Source organism: Phoenix dactylifera, chromosome 13 (genome assembly GCF_051530095.1).
Source record: "Phoenix dactylifera cultivar Ajwa chromosome 13, Ajwa_hap1_PhDact_Kaust_v1.1, whole genome shotgun sequence".
NCBI classification, from domain to species: Eukaryota; Viridiplantae; Streptophyta; class Magnoliopsida; order Arecales; family Arecaceae; genus Phoenix; species Phoenix dactylifera.
In genome coordinates this window covers 5826304-5843581 of record NC_143202.1, presented here as the reverse complement: position 1 = coordinate 5843581, position 17278 = coordinate 5826304, and the positions used below count along the sequence as shown (strand labels likewise).

General features: G+C 43.9%; 1 protein-coding gene across 1 annotated transcript; it reads right to left on the bottom strand.

Annotated features, from left to right (window-relative positions):
• Nucleotides 1-960: 960 nt before the first annotated feature.
• Nucleotides 961-1647, bottom strand: LOC148700201 (uncharacterized). The gene is made up of 2 exons (XM_088710134.2): nucleotides 1388-1647; nucleotides 961-1308 (listed from the first exon to the last, which is right to left on the bottom strand). Exons 1-2 carry the CDS (start codon nucleotides 1583-1585, stop codon nucleotides 961-963), a joined length of 546 nt encoding a protein of 181 aa, XP_088566260.1. The 5' UTR covers nucleotides 1586-1647.
• Between the last annotated feature and the right edge of the window lie 15631 nt (nucleotides 1648-17278).

The following is a 17278-nucleotide window of genomic DNA, read 5'->3' as shown; positions in this document are numbered from 1 at the left end:
CTAGGGCCTAACCCTCGGATGCCTGGCCTAGCGCCGGAAGAATTTCCTGAGGCCTAACCCTCGGATGCCTGGCCTAGTGCCGGAAGAATTTCCTGAGGCCTAACCCTCGGATGCCTGGCCTAGCGCCGGAAGAATTTCCTGAGGCCTAACCCCCGGATGCCTGGCCTAGCGCCGGAAGAATTTCCTGAGGCCTAACCCTCGGATGCCTGGCCTAGCGCCGGAAGAATTTCCTGAGGCCTAACCCTCGGATGCCTGGCCTAGCGCCGGAAGAACTTCAAGAGTCAGGAGTCGGCGAGACGCTACCAAGAGTTAAGAAGAGGAAGGACGAAAGTGAAATGAGGAAACACTCTGTTTGCATTAACTTTCGTTGCATCAGGGCCGAGACCCATACAACATGGCAAAATGCCAACATACAAAGAAAAGAACAAAGAAAAGTACAGAGAGTCAGTTTGGAGGAACCCCTGAGTCGGGAACGGCGAGCACGTCCACGAAGGGTGGGGAGACGGTTGGAGAATCGGCAGGCAATGGCATCAGAGGGGAGTCGAGGAGGGAGACCCCACTCAGGTCAATTCCGGGGTATTTAGCGGACACCCTTGCCAGGCCTTCATCGAAGCCTAAGGCAAAGGAGTCGGACCCCGCGTCCGACATGTCACGGATGAACTCGGCGGACTGACGATAGGCCTGTACCGCCTGACGCCCGATCTCCGCGCTCTTCTCGGCCAGCGCAGCCTCCGCTCGCTCCGTAATCTGAGCTTTCGCTTCCATGACCTTCGCCACAATCCGGTCGTCCGCCTCGAAGGAGACCCTCAGCAGATCGGCCCGAGCCTCCATGTGGCTCGCCTCGGCAGCGACGCGAGCAGCCTCAGCCTCCTCCAGGCGCAAATGAAGCTCCTGGTTGCTCGCACGAGTCCCCTCCAAGGCCGACTCCAACTCGGCCAGCTTGGCTTCAAGAGATCGGGTTCAGTTGCGGGCGTTGTCGGCCGACTGCTGGGCCTTCTCCCACCTCTCCCGGAAGTCGGCAGCCTTCCGGGACTGCTTTTCGGCCCGCTCCTCCGCCTTCCTGATCTCGCTTTCGAGACCCGAGGCAACCTTGAGTTGCTCCTGAGCATCCAACAGTTGCCTCTCGAGGACGGCGAAGCCGAGTGCCCGCTCTTCGGCCACCTGGAGCCTCGTTTCGAGGTCCCTGGTCGTCCTCCCCGCCGCAGCCTGGCCTCCCTCCTCTACAGCTTTCAGTCGGCTCTCGGTCCTCGCCAGAAGCCTCGCCTGTTCCTCGTGGCTCTCCTCCAGGCGGATCATGTACTGGGCGAGCTAAGAGATAGAAAAAATGAGAGCGTCAGACGGGGATCAACAGAGCCTATAAACGACGAAAGCGACCAAAAGAACACACCGACATGAGACAGACGCAGCTGGCAGCTCCGACTTCAGGGATGCTCATCTGCCGGACCTGCCTACGGTCCCTCTCCAGCAGCACCGTCTCGACGAGGTTTCGGGCGCCGGCGAAAGTGAAGGCCGACCCCGACTTCGCCCCGGAGCCGGACGGTGGTTCTGCAGCCTTACCCTTACCCATCGCTTGGGAGAGAGTCATGCCAACCGTGCGCGGGGCAGGGGCCGCGCCAGAGATCGACAGGGTCCCGCTCGGCCGGGGCCTCGGCGTGCCCCCCCTTCTCGTATCATCCGAAGCCGACCGAGTCGAAGATCGGGCTGGGGACCGACTGCGTCCGACCCGGCCGCCCCGGGCGCGCTCGGATGACACCTCCGGAAAAACGATAGTCTCATCACCGGAGGGCTGATACGGCGTCAACTGTCGGTCCGAGCCCGCGGCGTCCGCCTGATCGATGGGCCCGAACCCGTCTGTCGGCGTCGGAGTCGCCTGCTGGCGGGGCTTCTTCGCCGGTGGGACCCCGCTCGGAGGAGTCCGTTTCTTCCTCCGGACCGCTTCCAGTAGGGACGCCCTACTAACAGCCATTGCCTTGTCCGACTGCATGACGTCGTCGATTTCTGCAAAAAGGACGAGATGGTTAGAAACTAAGAAACCGATGGAAAGAAGAAAGGAAAGAGGAGAAAAGAGCTAAAAAAGAAGAAGTGGTGGCGGGCTCACGGTCGGCGGGGACCGAGCTCAGACCGACGTTCACCAAGGCATCCTCGGAAATAAGGCTAGCCACCGGGGGGAGACGGCCCTCGGCAACCAACCCCCTCAAGACGGCGACGCCATCGGACTCCTCCCTCGACAACCTCGATAGGCCGATCGGGGACTTCATCGGCGTCTTCCAGGTTGTCCCGATTCCCCAAGAGGGATCTACGTCGATGAAAAAGAAACGCTCCTTCCAGCCATGAATGGAGGAAGGAGCCTCCTTGACGAGGCCGCACCCTCGCCGCGCCGCAAAACACCACCACCCTCTGTCCCGGGGGTGGCCGTTCAGGCCATAGCATTCCCAAAAGACGTTCAGGGTGGCGGGAACCTCGTGCATGCGGCAGAGAACCTGGAAGGCCGTCAGGGTACGCCATGAGTTCGGCACCAGTTGCGTCGGCGCCACTCTTAAACCTCGAAGCACCTGCACGACTAAGTCCGAGAGGGGAAGGCGGAACCTAGCCCGAAGGATGTCCTCATTGATGGCGACCTTCCCTGGAGGAGGATGGGACATCCTCTCCTCAGGCCCCGGGAGCGTAACGTTGCAGGTTTCGGAAAGGTGGTACCGGGCCACGAACCTATCTAGGTCTTCGGGGACCAGCTCCGACTGAATGCGGTCTGCTCTTACTTCGTCCATCCCTAACGGCCAGTGAATCTACGGTCAGGACGGGGTCAAGAGGGGAGAAGGGACCGGAACGACTGGGGTACACTAATACGAAAGGAGAAAGTACGGAGGGCCCTAAATTGCAGAGTGGGGCAACTCACCGGAAGGGAAGGAAGAACGGCTCCGAGAGCGCCAAAGGAGGAGCGAACGAACAGTCCGACGGCAACGGCAGCAGCACAAGGGAGAAACTCGAGGATGTCTGTGAAGAGAAAGGCGGACAGGGGAGGGCCCCCGGCTAAATAGGCAGAAAGGCGGGTGACGCCTCGGTGATGCCAGAGGACGCCTGGCTGCCGAAGGTTCGTTCGCGCCCCAAAGGCGAATCGACGCCATTAAGGAAGGATGTCCGCCGAAATCCGCAGACCGCCAGATCAGCGACAACCGCCATACGCCGTAAAGAAGGCGGGGAGCTCGAAGCGCGCGCGCCTTTCCGAGGGATGGCGGCAATCTCGAAGCATCACTCCCTTCACCCGTTCCCCTCCTGGTTCCAGGCTCGGAAGTGGGGGGCTACTGTTACAGGGGAACTTAGCCACCATGCCCCACGTGACAGGCACGCGCGCCCGGGAAGACTACGGCTGCCCCTTGATCCAGCAATCCGACCTCGGGTCGGATATCTTCGGCTCCGCAGCCCGACCCCGAGTCGGCTGCCCCTTGATCCAGCAATCCGACCCCGAGTCGGCAATCTCTGACAACAACAAACTGTTCCCCTGAGGCACGCCGCGGCCCCCTGCTCCACTACTTCCTGCAACGGCCGTATCCGACGCTGTTTCACGATCCCCTGTAACAGCCGTACAAAGTGGAACTCCACTACGCCCTGCCATAGCCGTACCCAGCGCTGCCCCACGACGCCCTGTAACGGCCATGTCAGTGGCAACTCCATCGTGCCACACGATGACCAATCCCCAAAAGAACCCCCCAGCCTGGTATATATGCGGCTGGGGGGGAAGGGGGAGGGTAAGCAAGATTTTCCAGAGTATCATCTTACCTGCTACCTCTCCTTCTCCTTCGATCTTCCCTAACTTGATCGTCGGAGGGCCCCCACTACCCCGGTGGTGGTGCGAGGCTTGCTTGCAGGTTTCCCGGCGGAAGGTGGAGCGCAACCGAAGCAATTCCAAGGGAACCCGTTCACACCGCTGTGCCAATCGTTCTCGGTTTGAACCCCCAGCAACATTATTCTTTTCTTTTCTTTTCTTTTCTTTTATTTTATTTCCTTTTCTTCTTTTTTTTTCTTTTTTTTTTCTTCTCTTCTTCTCCTTCCTTCCTCTGCCCCCTTCTCCGTAGCACCGGAAGGGGGCCAGGCCGCGGCGGCCGCCGGAGGGGGCCGGGCCGTGGCCGGCAATAGTCTCGGTGGCCGACGGCGCCGGAGGGGGTGTGGCACTACGGCGGCGGGGGAGAGGGACGGGGTGCGGCGGCGGGGGAGAGGGAGGCACCGCAGCGGCGGTGGGGGAGAGGGAGGGGGTGCGGCGGTGGGGCACTGCAGCGGCGGGGGAGAGGGAGGGGGTGCGGCGGCGGGGGAGAGGGAGGCACAGCAACGACAGCGGCGGCGGCGGTGCGGGGGGAGGGGTGGGGGTGCTGGTGGGTTGGGAGGTGGGTTGGGAGAGGAACAGGGTGGGGGGAGGGGGGGTTTGGGGGCGGGTCGGTTGGGATAGGAACAGGCGGTACGACGAGGTTTTGGGGGAGTAATTTTTTTTTTACATGGGAATATTTTGGTCAAAAATACAGCTTTCCGAAAAAGCTGAAAACAGCATTTTCAGAAAGCTCCAAATTGGAGCTTTTCCCCAAAAGCTGTTTTCAGCTTTCTGCAAAAGCTGAAACAGCTTTTCAAAAAATTTACCAAACAACATTTTTTAGCTAAAAGTACTTTTGGAGGGCGAAAAAGTGCTTTTTGGCCCTCCAAAAGCTCCCCCAAACAGGGCCTTACTTTGATTGGATTTGTTGACATTCATATTGGAAAATAACTATAACTTTTTATTGTTGTGCAGCTATGGCCAAGAGAAAAGAAAAATCAAGAGGTAATGTTAAAGCAGCTTTAATACTGGCTGCTACTCAATCTCGGGCTGCTACTCAAGTTCCTCCTCAACCTCCTAGGTTGTTTGAGTGTGTCGAGGAATGTCATGATGATGATGACTACATCCCTGATGAGCACAAGGATGAAGAGGTGGATACAGATGAAGAAATAAATGATGAGATGAATGGTGCAGTGCAAAATCATGAGGATACAATAAATGAGGATCAGATGAATGATAAACCTGGGGTTGATCCAAGATAGAGCAATGGCTGAGAGCCAACCCTTAAAGCCCTTGTTGATGCAAATGGAAAAGTGATTGTTAGGTGCACAAGAGGAATGTATGAAAATATTACTTTCTTCTATCACTAACTTGAATTTATGTGTTTGTTGCATTTAAAGTATTTAGTTTATTTTCTAATGAATATTTTTTAAATTGCAGGTTTCTTGATTATGAGGTCAGTTACAAAGCTGTTGCTATCATGCGCCAATTTTTCAATGGTCCTTGGTTATCATGGAGGGAGGTCCCTACATATGCTAAAGTTGGAATGTGGAATAAGTTTGAGGTGATGTAATTAATTTATATTTCTTATCATTAACTTTTGCCCTTGTTACACATGCCAATTAGTAAGTTTGATTACTTGCGACCTATATATTGTTAGGAGATACACACAATTCTTCCAAGACAATTGCATCATATGTATCAAGATTGGAATAAGCATTGTTAGCGACGGTTGACAACCTCATTAGGGAGGGTCAGAGCCAAAAGCTTGTGGAATCAAAAGGAGATTTAAATAGAGCCTGTGATAAACCCTGTAATTGGATCTCTAGAGAAAATTAGAATAAGTTAATTGACATTTGGATTTCTCTAAAATGGAAGAAGAAATCAGAAGCCAACAAAAACAATAGAAACACCATGAAGAATGGTAGCATCTCTAAACACTGTGGAGGATCAATCGCATTTGTCAATCATGACGAACGACTGGTACACATCTTTATTCAATTAGATTTCTATAATAATTTTCATATTATTGTTCAATCATCTCAAATCAGCCCATTATATGTTAATGAATTTTTTCTTTTCTCTTTTATAAAAAATAAAGTTCGGTAGGGAGCCCACAATAATTGAATCTTTTCATCGAACGCATAAGACAAAGCAAGGCATGGGAGGATATGTGGATAAAAGAAGTGAAGCTGTCATGGTAAGTGTAATTTTTTATGATTTATAAATATTATTGAGCTTGCTCATGTTTATCTCTTATTTGATCCACCATAATATTTTTCTCTTTTTTCAAATCAATTGGCAGGCAAAGTATTCAGCTGAATACTCTAAAATATATGGTGATGCCTCCCCCTCATATGCTCCACCACATGATTATGACTTCTGGTTTAAGGCAACTAGTGTCCCAACTCGTGGCCATGTCTATGGCTTTAGTCCCCTGGAGGATCTCGCTGGAATTATTGGGCAATCGTCATCCTCTTCCACCTCTACAAGTCAAGTTCCAGAGCTGTACATGCGTGAAGACCTTCTAGGTATTCTTGAGCATGAAAAGAAAAAAGGGCAAGAGGAGGTTCTTCAAAAGATGAGAGAAGAGATTGGCTTTGGACCAAGGCATGCATATCAGGGAAGTTTTAATGGTGATTTTGGTTCTGCTGATCATGCTTCATTATGATTGCTTTTGCCTTAGATGATAGGTCTTTGCATTCCTAGGAGAAATGAAATCTCTGTTGATTTCTATGACATACTTTTAGACTTTGATTTTGATGGAGTTAGGACATATTGATGCCTATTTTGAATGACATGTTAAATAACTTTTGCATAATGTTGAGTGCCTTTGCTATTAATGATATTACTATTATTATGATTATTATGAGCCAATGAAGGTACCAAATGTACCAGGTTATTGGATTGTGATCAGTGTGTTAGATGTATGCCCTAGAAGCCAATTTTGGCTGACACATTATTAATTCTAGGACATAATTTGTACTTGACTTTATTATTATTGAATAAATGAAAGGCATCTTTTTCATTCATATTATTATTGTGTCTATGAATCGTCCAAGAAATTAATAAAATGATGATGCATATTCTCAAGAGTTGAGAATTTGAGCCATGTATCATTAGTGATTAATTTCTAAACGCTCCTGATCGATGGATCATCACAAGGACGGTGATCGATCCGATGAGATCAGTGCACACTTACTTTCCCTATGGATGGACGAGACTCGAGTCCACGGTGTAGGGACACTGAAGTAATAGTGCAGGTGCTTGTTAGAGAACAAGGGTACTGAGCGTGACCAATATAAGAAGTCACTTGGATGTCTATCCACTCGTCAGTGACTTGCTTGATGTTGCAGTAGTGTGACTGGTCCTTTGACCTGCGATGCTTCGGCTACTCACAGTGAGGTTATTGTAGTTTGACTGCACACATACATGGTCTCTAGCCATATGGGTCCATGCAGTGTAGATTGGCTGCAGTAGGTTCACTGTAGGAGTAGGGTATGCACCTATAAGGAATCTATCGACCTTGATAGATAAGGAGAGATCCTATGTGATTTATAAGACTGAGTTCGTAAGACCTCGGCCGGGGCAATATGCACAGTGGAGAAAGAGTTTTCCACTCTCAAACTTAAGTCGAATAAATCTTGACATATGACAGGCGATGGAGTTTGACGAGTTGTCCATGATGTAGGGATCCACGATAGTAGGACTGTATCACACGATAACTGCACCTAGAGGTTCATCATTCCATTCTGCTGGGTAGCCACTACATGCTGCTAGGTGTCACTGGTGGATGGTGGGACTCACAGGGATTATCTCGATGATCGATTAACCCTAATGAGTAGAGTTGGAATCGTTCCAATCCATTGAAAGGAGTTTTCAATGATATTGTGATAAGAGATCACAATATATCTCACTACCAGTCAGAATAGAACCTATGCGGTCACACACACTAGAAGTATTAACCGATCCGATGGTTGAAAAGTGATTATGAATCACGAGTAATCAATTCGATTGATAAGAAGTTGAAGAAGGAATGTGAATTGATTAATTGGACTTAAAACACGAATCCTACTTGGAGTAGAATTTCTGAATCCTAATTGGATTAGGACTGGAAATCCTAATTGGAGTAGGACTGGGATTCCTACTTGGAGTAGGATTCCTACAATCCTAATTAGATTAGGAGTTTTGAATTAAAATTGGATTCCTACTTGAAATAGGATTCCTAGAGTCCTAATCGGATTAGGACTTCGGATTCAAATTAGAGTCCTAGTTGGATTAGGACTAAAATTAAATAAGTCCTAATTGGATTAGAATTTCATAAGTCCTAATTAATTATTAATCTAATGGATCAACATGACTCCTAATTGGGTTAGGATTGAAGAGTTCAATTGAGTCATGATTCATTCAAGTTCTAATTGGATTAGGACTAGTATAGATTGAACCCAACTGATTCATGATTTGGTTAATCCTAATTAGATTAGGACTAAACCATGAGAAGGACACCTAATCCTCCTTGGAGGAGTATTAGGTTAACCAAGTAAGAGGGGCATGAGCCCCTCTCCTTTTGGTTGGTGCGGCATGAAGAGAGGGGGCCGGCGCCCCCTCTTAGGAAACTAGTCTAGGCCTAGATGGCTTTATAAGGAGGCATGGGGGCCGGCGCCCTAGAAAAATGAATCCCCTTCTCCTTGCAGCCGTACGCCTCCCTCTCCTCTCCTCTTAGTTCAGCCGCAAGCAAAGGAAGAAAAGAAGAAGCCATTGGTGGCCTCCTCCTCCTCTCTTCTTCCTTCCAACGCAGGGAAAAGATAAAGGCTGAAAAGCCTAGTGATCTTCTTCCTTGGTTGCTCCTTCTTCCTCCTCCTCTCAAGCATATTCAAGAGTTGAAAGAAAGAGAGGAGATCAGCCATCAAAGTTATCTCTGCAAGGGAGCTAGCACCCCAGGGAGATAGAAAGCTTGGATCGGTTCCTGCTTCGTGTGGATACCCGTAGAGGCCGAGCACTTGAACGGCTTCAAGCGAACCTTCATCCAAAACCACGATCATCAGTTTGCGGTGATCATCTATCCGCACAAGGTGAAGATCTGATCTTCCTAAAGTTTTTAAAAGGTTTTAATCCTTACCCATCTACGAACGGTTCTTGAACAACGTTCATGCGATGAACGTCGATCCCGCTTATGCCGATTCCGCTGCCATCTGAATTTTTCTTTTTGAATTTTCTGCGGCATGGGCGGGTTCCCAACATAGTGACCAAATTTTGGTTATTGAAATGTTTACCAAGTATTGTGACGAGCAGCCATAAACTTAGTGACAGAATTTTGGCTAATAAAAATTAATTTTACTCAGAGGGTTTGTGACAAAGTAGTGACGATAACCTTATCACTAGGTCAATGACGAGATTAATGATAAATTTAGTGACAAAAGTTGTGACCATGTCTGTGACGACTAAATCTGTTACTAAAGGTTCTGATAGATCGGTGACCAAATTTATGACCGAAGTCTGTGACAAAATTAGTGACCAAGTTACCTTCGTCACTAACTCAGTGACTGGTTAGTGACGGAAAATACGTAATTTCTTAAATATTTAATTCTTGGATTTGTAACGGCTTAGTGACGGAGGTTCTGTCATGGAGTTTAGTGACAGAAATCGCCGCCGTCACGGAGAATTTAGTGACACGTATTTTTGTAACCAATTTAGTGATGGAAGCTCCAGTCACAAATTCCGTATTAGTAACCGGAAACACGGTATAGTGACGAGAATCTTCATCACTATAGGCGTGTTTTCTGGTAGTAATCATTGGAATTATAGTGCAAATTCTCAAGAAGATAGCTATAGGAAGTGGACGTTGGAGTGAGTTGACTCTGAACCACTAAAATTATATTGTGTTACCCTCTTTATGTTGTGCTCTTTGTTTTCTTATTTACTGTTGTGTTGATTTCCTTCCATACGATCCTTCACTTACACACTATTTCATTACAGTTGATTTTTAGATTGTTTCCATACTCATTGCTTTCTTTAGTTAATTGTCAACAAGTATAAAAGTTGCAAAGAAATCCAATTCATCCTCCCACGTGGGTTGCTATCTAAGCAACAATTGGTATCAAAGACGGTGCTCTATTGGCCACTCTAGGACTTGACATCTAAGAGCAAAAGATCCATGGCATCCCTTAGAGGCTCATCTCTAGTTGAGGGACAATCTACCAACGGACTTTTCTTGTCTAATTGAGGATGATAATGGTATTTTGATGATTAATACAATGATTAATAATGAGATAAAATTTGCGATAGGAAAGGGATAGTGAATTCTAAATTCCAATTCGGCAAAGTTTCAAGTGAAACGTACTCTTAAGTGGACAATAGTAATTTTCATTATTTAGAGTATGTAGCACCACCATTACATATATTCAAAATTGTTTAAAGTTTATTTCATTGATTATATGGATAAATCTAACCTTAATTTGCAGCAAAGTATAGATTGAGTCGACTCCAAGCTTGATTGAGTCGACCTCGGCACATCAAGAAAACATCTGGCACACTTCTGCAAAAATGGCACGGATGAACAGTACTTAGGTCGATCCAAGTGAAAGTTGAGTCGATCCCATCTTTAAGCTTCAAGAAAACAAGTCTCTGGAATCCCTGAGAGGGTCGACCCAAATGGAACTTGAGTCGACCCAACCTTGAGTCGACCCCAACAGAATATGAGTCGACCCAAAGGCTATGTCATTCAAAAATCAGTTCTCTGGAATCTCTGAGAGGATCGACCCAAGTGAAATTTGAGTCGACCCAACCCAACCTTGAGTCGACCCAAGTGAAGGAAGGCTGAAACACAAGGTTCTGTGGTTCCTGAGAGGGTCGACCCCAATGTTGCATGAGTCGACCCAAGTGGGTCGACTCCAGTAAAAGTTGAGTCGACCCAAGCACGGGAAGAAGCATAACGGCTAGTTCTGCAGAAGTACTTTTTGACCTCCAAACAATAAGTAAAGGCTAGTTTTTGAAATCTGACCAATGAGGGATGTCCAATGGGTGAGGAAAACTATTTAAAGGGATACTATTCATCAAAGAAGAATATCCTTTTGCAAAAAGATCAAAGCTTACACAAGAAAGACAAGTGCCCTAATCTTCTTCATCCAAGTGCTTCATTCAAGAGTTGAAAGGAAGTGGTTGAGCAGATTCCAAGAGATATCAAGAGCTCCATCCATCCTCGAAGAGTGAAGCATTATTGACAAAGAAGAGAGAAGTCTCATCAAGCGATAACTATTCTCTAAACTCTTCTTTGTAGCTTATAATTATTATATTTGCTCATCTAGAAGCTTCAACCTTCTTCTTTCTTTTGTTAATCACCTTGTAAAGGTTTGTTGGTGAGCCCGCAAAACCAACGGTGTAGGTCTATTGGTGAACCCGTAAAACCAATTATAAAGGTTCGTTGGTGAGCCCGTAAACCAACAAAGGTTATTGGTGATCCCGAAAAACCAAAGTGTAAAGGTTTTTGGATTGTGAGCCCGGAAAACAATCCAACTATAATCCGACGGATCATAGTGAATTCCCAAGGGATCGCTTGGGGAGTGGACGTAGGTGCTTAGGAGAGCACCGAACCACCATACTTCTTGTGTGTTTGTATTGTGCATTGTTCTAATTTCACTCACTCATCAATTAACTAAAGTAAGATAGCAAATATATAAAAAAACCAATTCACCCCTCCTCTTGGCTTGTCACCTTGGGCAACAAGTGGTATCAGGGCGAGGTGCTCATATAGTATTTGTTGATCTCACAATCAAGAGACAAAGATCATGACAACCCAAATGGAATGTTCTATGAGTGAGGGGCAATCCACAAATAGACCTCCTCTATTTAATGGCACTAATTACACATACTGGAAAGCTAGGATGAGGATATTCATTCAAGCTCTAGACTATGAATTGTGGTATGTTATAACTAGAGGACCTCACACACCCACAATTAGTGTAGAGGGCACTATCATACCCAAACCAGAAATGAATTGGAATGAAAGTGATAGAAGACTAGCACAACTAAATGCTAAAGCGATTAATGTACTTTACTGTTCACTAGATGTAATTGAATTCAATAGAATATCTACATGCATCTCCTCAAAAGAAATTTGGGATAAACTTGAGGTCACACATGAAGGAACTAATCAAGTTAAGGAGTCAAAAATAAACATATTAGTACATAAGTATGAGTTGTTTAAAATGGAATACACTGAGTCCATAACTGAAATGTTTACTCGTTTCACAGAAATCATAAATGGGCTAAAGAGTTTAGGAAAGTCTTGTACTAACTCTGAATTGGTGCGAAAAATTCTCAGGTCTCTACCAAGAGTTTGGGAGGCCAAGGTAACAGCAATTCAGGAAGCAAAGGACCTCAATACACTGCAATTGGAGAAACTTCTAGGATCACTCATGACCCATGAGTTGACCATGAGGCAAAATTCAGAAGATGAAGTCAAGAAAAGAAAGACCATTGCATTAAAGACTACCACTCCAAAATAGGAAACTGAATAGGAAGAATTTGATGATGATGAGGAATTTGATGAAGAAGGAATGGCTATGCTTGGAAGAAAATTCAGAAAATTTATGAGAGGAAAGAAGAAACTTCATAAAAAGAAACCCTTCTTCAAAGGTAGTTCAAGCAAAGAAAAGGGTAAGGACAAGAAAAAAGAAAAGGAAACGCTAATTTGCTATGAGTGTAACAAGCCCGGGCATTTCAAGATAGATTGTCCGGAATTGAAGTGGATGGCACGAAAACTTAAAAAGAAGAACTTCATGGCTGAAGGGAGTGAAAGTGAGGCGTCAAGTTCGGAAGAGGAAGATCAACAAGAGACAGCTCAAATCTGCCATATGGCTAATGACGATGAGGTAGATTCTGAACTTGAATGTGATTTTACTATTAATGAATTACATGATGCATTTTTAGAACTCATGGAAGAACACAAAAAACTAATCAACAAAAATAAAGTTCTAAAAGATGAAAATCAATCTCTTATCAAAGATAAGCTGAAACTATCTAATAACTATGAAACATTAAGTAGGAGATTCTCAAATGAAACCAAGAATCTAATTGCTGAAAATGTCAAGTTAAAAGAAGACGCTGAAAAATACAAATCCTTAGTAGACAAGTTTACACTTAGCTCAACCAAATTAAATATGATTCTTGATAGTCAAAAAGCTGTATATGATAAAGCTGGATTAGGATATAAAACAAATAGGAAACAAAAATACTTAAAGAATATATTTGTGAAAGCCAAAAATGAAAATATAACTTGTTATTGCTGCAATAAATTAGGACATAAAGCATATGAATGTAACTATAGAAAGTCCAGCTACAACAAATTGAGTAATAATTATAAGCTTAAATCTAAGAAAGTTTGGGTTCCAAAAGGAACATCAAGTACTAACCCTAAAGGACCCAACATAATTTGGGTACCTAAAGCTTATTCTTGATCTTGATTGCAGGGGTGTCTTGCAGCTAATAAGGTGGATAAACGATGGTATCTAGATAGCGGCTGTTCAAGATACATGACAGATGATGTAGAACAATTTGTCATCTTGGAATCTAAAAAGGGTGGAGTGTAGTAACCTATGGAGACAATGGAAAAGGATATATCATTGGAAAGGGTAAAATTTTCATTACTCTATCTATCTTTATAGAAAATATCTTATTAGTTAATGGTTTGAAACATAACTTACTTAGCATAAGTCAATTTTGTGATAAAGGGTTTAAAGTCACATTTGAAGCCTCAGTTTGCATAATCACAAATCCTAAAGATAATAGCATTGTACTTATAGGTCAAATGCAAAGAAATATTTACTTGGTAAACCTTCATGAATTAGGCAAGAAAAATGGATTGTGTTTAATTACTAATGAAGAAAAGAAAAATGAAACAAGTTGGCTTTGGCATCGTAGACTAGGACATGCTAGTATGGACTTAATATCAAAACTAGTCAAGAAGGAATTAATAAAAGATGTGCCAAAATTGATTTTTGAAAAGGACAAAATCTGTGGACCATGTTCATTAGGAAAGTAAACAAAATTATCCTTCAAATCAAAGAATATAGTATCGACCACTAGGCCCTTTGAACTCATACATATGGATCTATTTGGACCTACTAGAACCGCGAGTCTAGGAGGGAAGAAGTATGGACTAGTTATAGTAGATGATTTTTCAAGGTATACATGGGTTTCATTTCTTGCACATAAGAATGAAGCATTTTCAGCATTCTTTAAATATTATAAAAATATCATAAATGAAAAGAAGCTCACCTTAATAGCAATTCGAAGTGATCATGGAACTGAATTTGAAAATCAACACTTTGAAGAATTTTGTAATGAAAATGGTATCTCACATCAATTTTCAGCACCTAGAACGCCTCAACAAAATGGGGTTGTTGAAAGAAAAAATAGGACCTTGGCATAAATGGCACGCACAATGTTGTGCGAGTCAAATCTTCCAAAGTACCGCTTGCCATATTTTAAATCGGGTTTTAATACGACCAATAACCAATAAAACTCCCTATGAACTTTGGAAGAATAAGAAACCAACTGCTAAGTATCTTAGAGTATTTGGATGTAGATGTTTCATTTTAAACAATGGCAAGGAGGATCTAAGTAAATTTGATGCCAAGTCAGATGAAGGTATCTTCTTAGGATACTCTACATCTAGTAAGGCATATAGAGTATTCAATAAAAGAACTCTTATAGTTGAAGAGTCAGTTAATATCATTTTTGATGAGTCTGATAGTGAGTCTCCTAGGAGAGAAAGTATTCTTGATGATGATGCAGGAATTATTGACTTTGAAAATTTGAATCTTGATGACGTACCAAATCAAGAGATGGAAAATGATTGCGTGCCACCACAATCTCAAGACTTAGCAAAGGAATGGAGGTATGCATATGGACACCCTAAAGACTTAATCATTGGTGATCCATCTCAAGGGGTAAGAACTCGATTCCTCTCTTAGAAATTTAAATGATTATCTTACTTTTGTTTCACAGTTAGAACCTAAGACTTATGAAGAAGCTGAAAAAGACACCAATTGTATAAATGCTATGCAAGAAGAATTAAATCAATTCAAAAGAAGTAATGTATGGACATTAACTGAGAGACCAAAGCATAACTCTGTAATTGGAACAAAATGGGTCTTTAGAAATAAATTAGATGAAAATGGGGTAGTTATAAGAAATAAAGCTAAACTTGTAGCTAAGGGATACAATCAAGAAGAAGGGATAGATTTTGAAGAAACATTTGCTCCCGTGGCTAGATTAGAGGCTATTAGATTACTTCTAGCTTTTGCATATTTCATGGATTTCAAATTGTATCAAATGGATGTAAAAAGTGCCTTCTTAAACGGTTTTCTAGAGGAAGAGGTATATGTAGAGCAACCTTCTAATTTTGAAAATCATGAATTGTCAAATCATGTGTTTAGACTACATAAGGCATTATATGGATTAAAACAAGCACTTAGGGCTTGGTATGATCGACTAAGCAAATTTCTACTGAATAATGATTTCAGTAGAGGAAATGTAGATAAAACACTTTTTCTCAAAAGAAAAGACAAAAATCTGCTAGTGGTACAAATATATGTAGATGACATAATTTTTGGTGCCACAAATGATAATCTTTGCAAAGAGTTTGCTAATTTAATGCAAGGAGAATTCGAGATGAGTTTGATGGGAGAACTAAATTTCTTTCTCGAATTACAAATCAAACAAACTAAATAAGGTATCTTCATTCATCAAACTAAGTATACAAAGGAAATATTAAAGAAGTTTGGGAATGAAAATCATAAGGGAGTAGGCACCCCAATGAATCCCACTAGTAAGCTAGACAAAGATGAGAAAGAAAAAAGTATAGATATGAAGCTTTATAGAGGATTAATTGAATCCTTGCTGTTCGTCCTATTGGGAACCCGCCCATGCCGCTGATATTTCAAAATAAAAATTAGATGGTAGCGGAAGGGGCATGCGCGGGATCGACGTTCATCGCATGAACGTCGTTTGATAACCGATCGTAGATAGGTAAGGATTAAAAACTTTTTATAACTTTAAGAAGATCAGATCTTCACCTTGTGCGGGTAGATGATCACCGCAAATCTGAGTTCGTGGTTTTAGGAAGAGGGTTCGCTTGAAGCCGTTCAAGTGTCCGGCCTCTACGGGTATCCACACGAAGCAGAGATCCGATCAAAGCTCTCTTGTCTTTCCGGGGTGCTAGCTCCCTTGCAAAGACTTCTTTTGATGGCTGATTTCCTCCCTTTCAATCAACCCTTGATTGTGCTTGGGAGGAGGAAGAAGAAGGATGAAACTTGAAGAAGAATCAAAGCCCTTGCAGCCTACTTCCTTTTCCCTGTGTTGGAAGGAGGAAGAGAGGAGGAGGAGGCCGCCAATGGCTTCCTTTTTCTTCCCTTTGCTTGCGGCTGAACCAAGGAGGAGGAGAGGGAGGCCACGGCTTGGAAGGGAGAGGATTCAACTTGATTAGGGCGCCGGCCCCTTTGCTCCCTTTTTATAGCCATCTAGGGCTCCTACAATTTAGGAGTCCTAGAGTTATTTCCTAAGAGGGGGCGCCGGCCCCCTCTCTTCATCCCTCACCACATGGAAAGGGGAGGGGCGTATGCCCCTCCTCATGGTAAACCCTAATCCATATTAAGTAGGGTTTGCAATGCCCTAATGTGGTCAAGTCCTAATCCAATTAGGCTTAGCCCAAAGGTGAACCAATTTGGATCCAATCTAGGTAAGTCCTAATCCAATTAGAACTTAAATCAATTTTGACTCAATTGAACTCTTCAATCCTAATCCAATTAGGAGTCTTATTGATTCATTAGATTAATAATTAATTGTGACTTAAGAAACCCTAATCCAAATTAGGACATATTTAATTTTAGTCCTAATCCAATTAGGACTCTAATTGAATCGGAAGTCCTAATCCAATTAGGATTTCTAGGAATCCTATTCTAAGTAGGAATCCAAAAATGAATTCAAAATCCTAATCTAATTAGGATTGTAGGAATCCTACTCCAAGTAGGAATCCCAGTCCTACTCCAAATAGGATTCCCAGTCCTAATCCAATTAGGACTCTAGGAATCCTACTCTAAGTAGGATTTGTGTTTTAAGTCCAATTAATCAATTTCCATTGTTCCTTCTTCAACTTATTATCAATCGAATTGATTACTCGTGATTCATAATCACTTTTCAACCATCGGATCGGTCAATACTTCTAGTGTGTGTGACCCCATAGGTTCTATTTTGACTGGTAGTGAGATATATTGTGATCTCTATCATAATATCATTGAAAACTTCTTTCAATGGGTTGGAACGATTCCAACTCAACTCATTAGGGTTTATCGATCATCGAGACAATCCCTATGAGTCCCACCATCCACCAGTGATACCTAGCAGCATGTAGTGGCTACCCAGGAGAATAAAATGGTGAACCTCTAGGTGCAGTTATTATGTGATACAGTCCTTCTATCGTGG

What these genes read in the sequence shown, in the direction of transcription:
- LOC148700201 (XM_088710134.2), bottom strand. Translation starts at nt 1,585, where the DNA reads ATGACTCTCTCCCAAGCGATGGGTAAGGGTAAGGCTGCAGAACCACCG. An exon ending in GCTGCGTCTGTCTCATGTCG is followed by an intron (nt 1,309 to 1,387) that starts GTGTGTTCTTTT and finishes TCTATCTCTTAG; the next exon opens with CTCGCCCAGTACATGATCCG.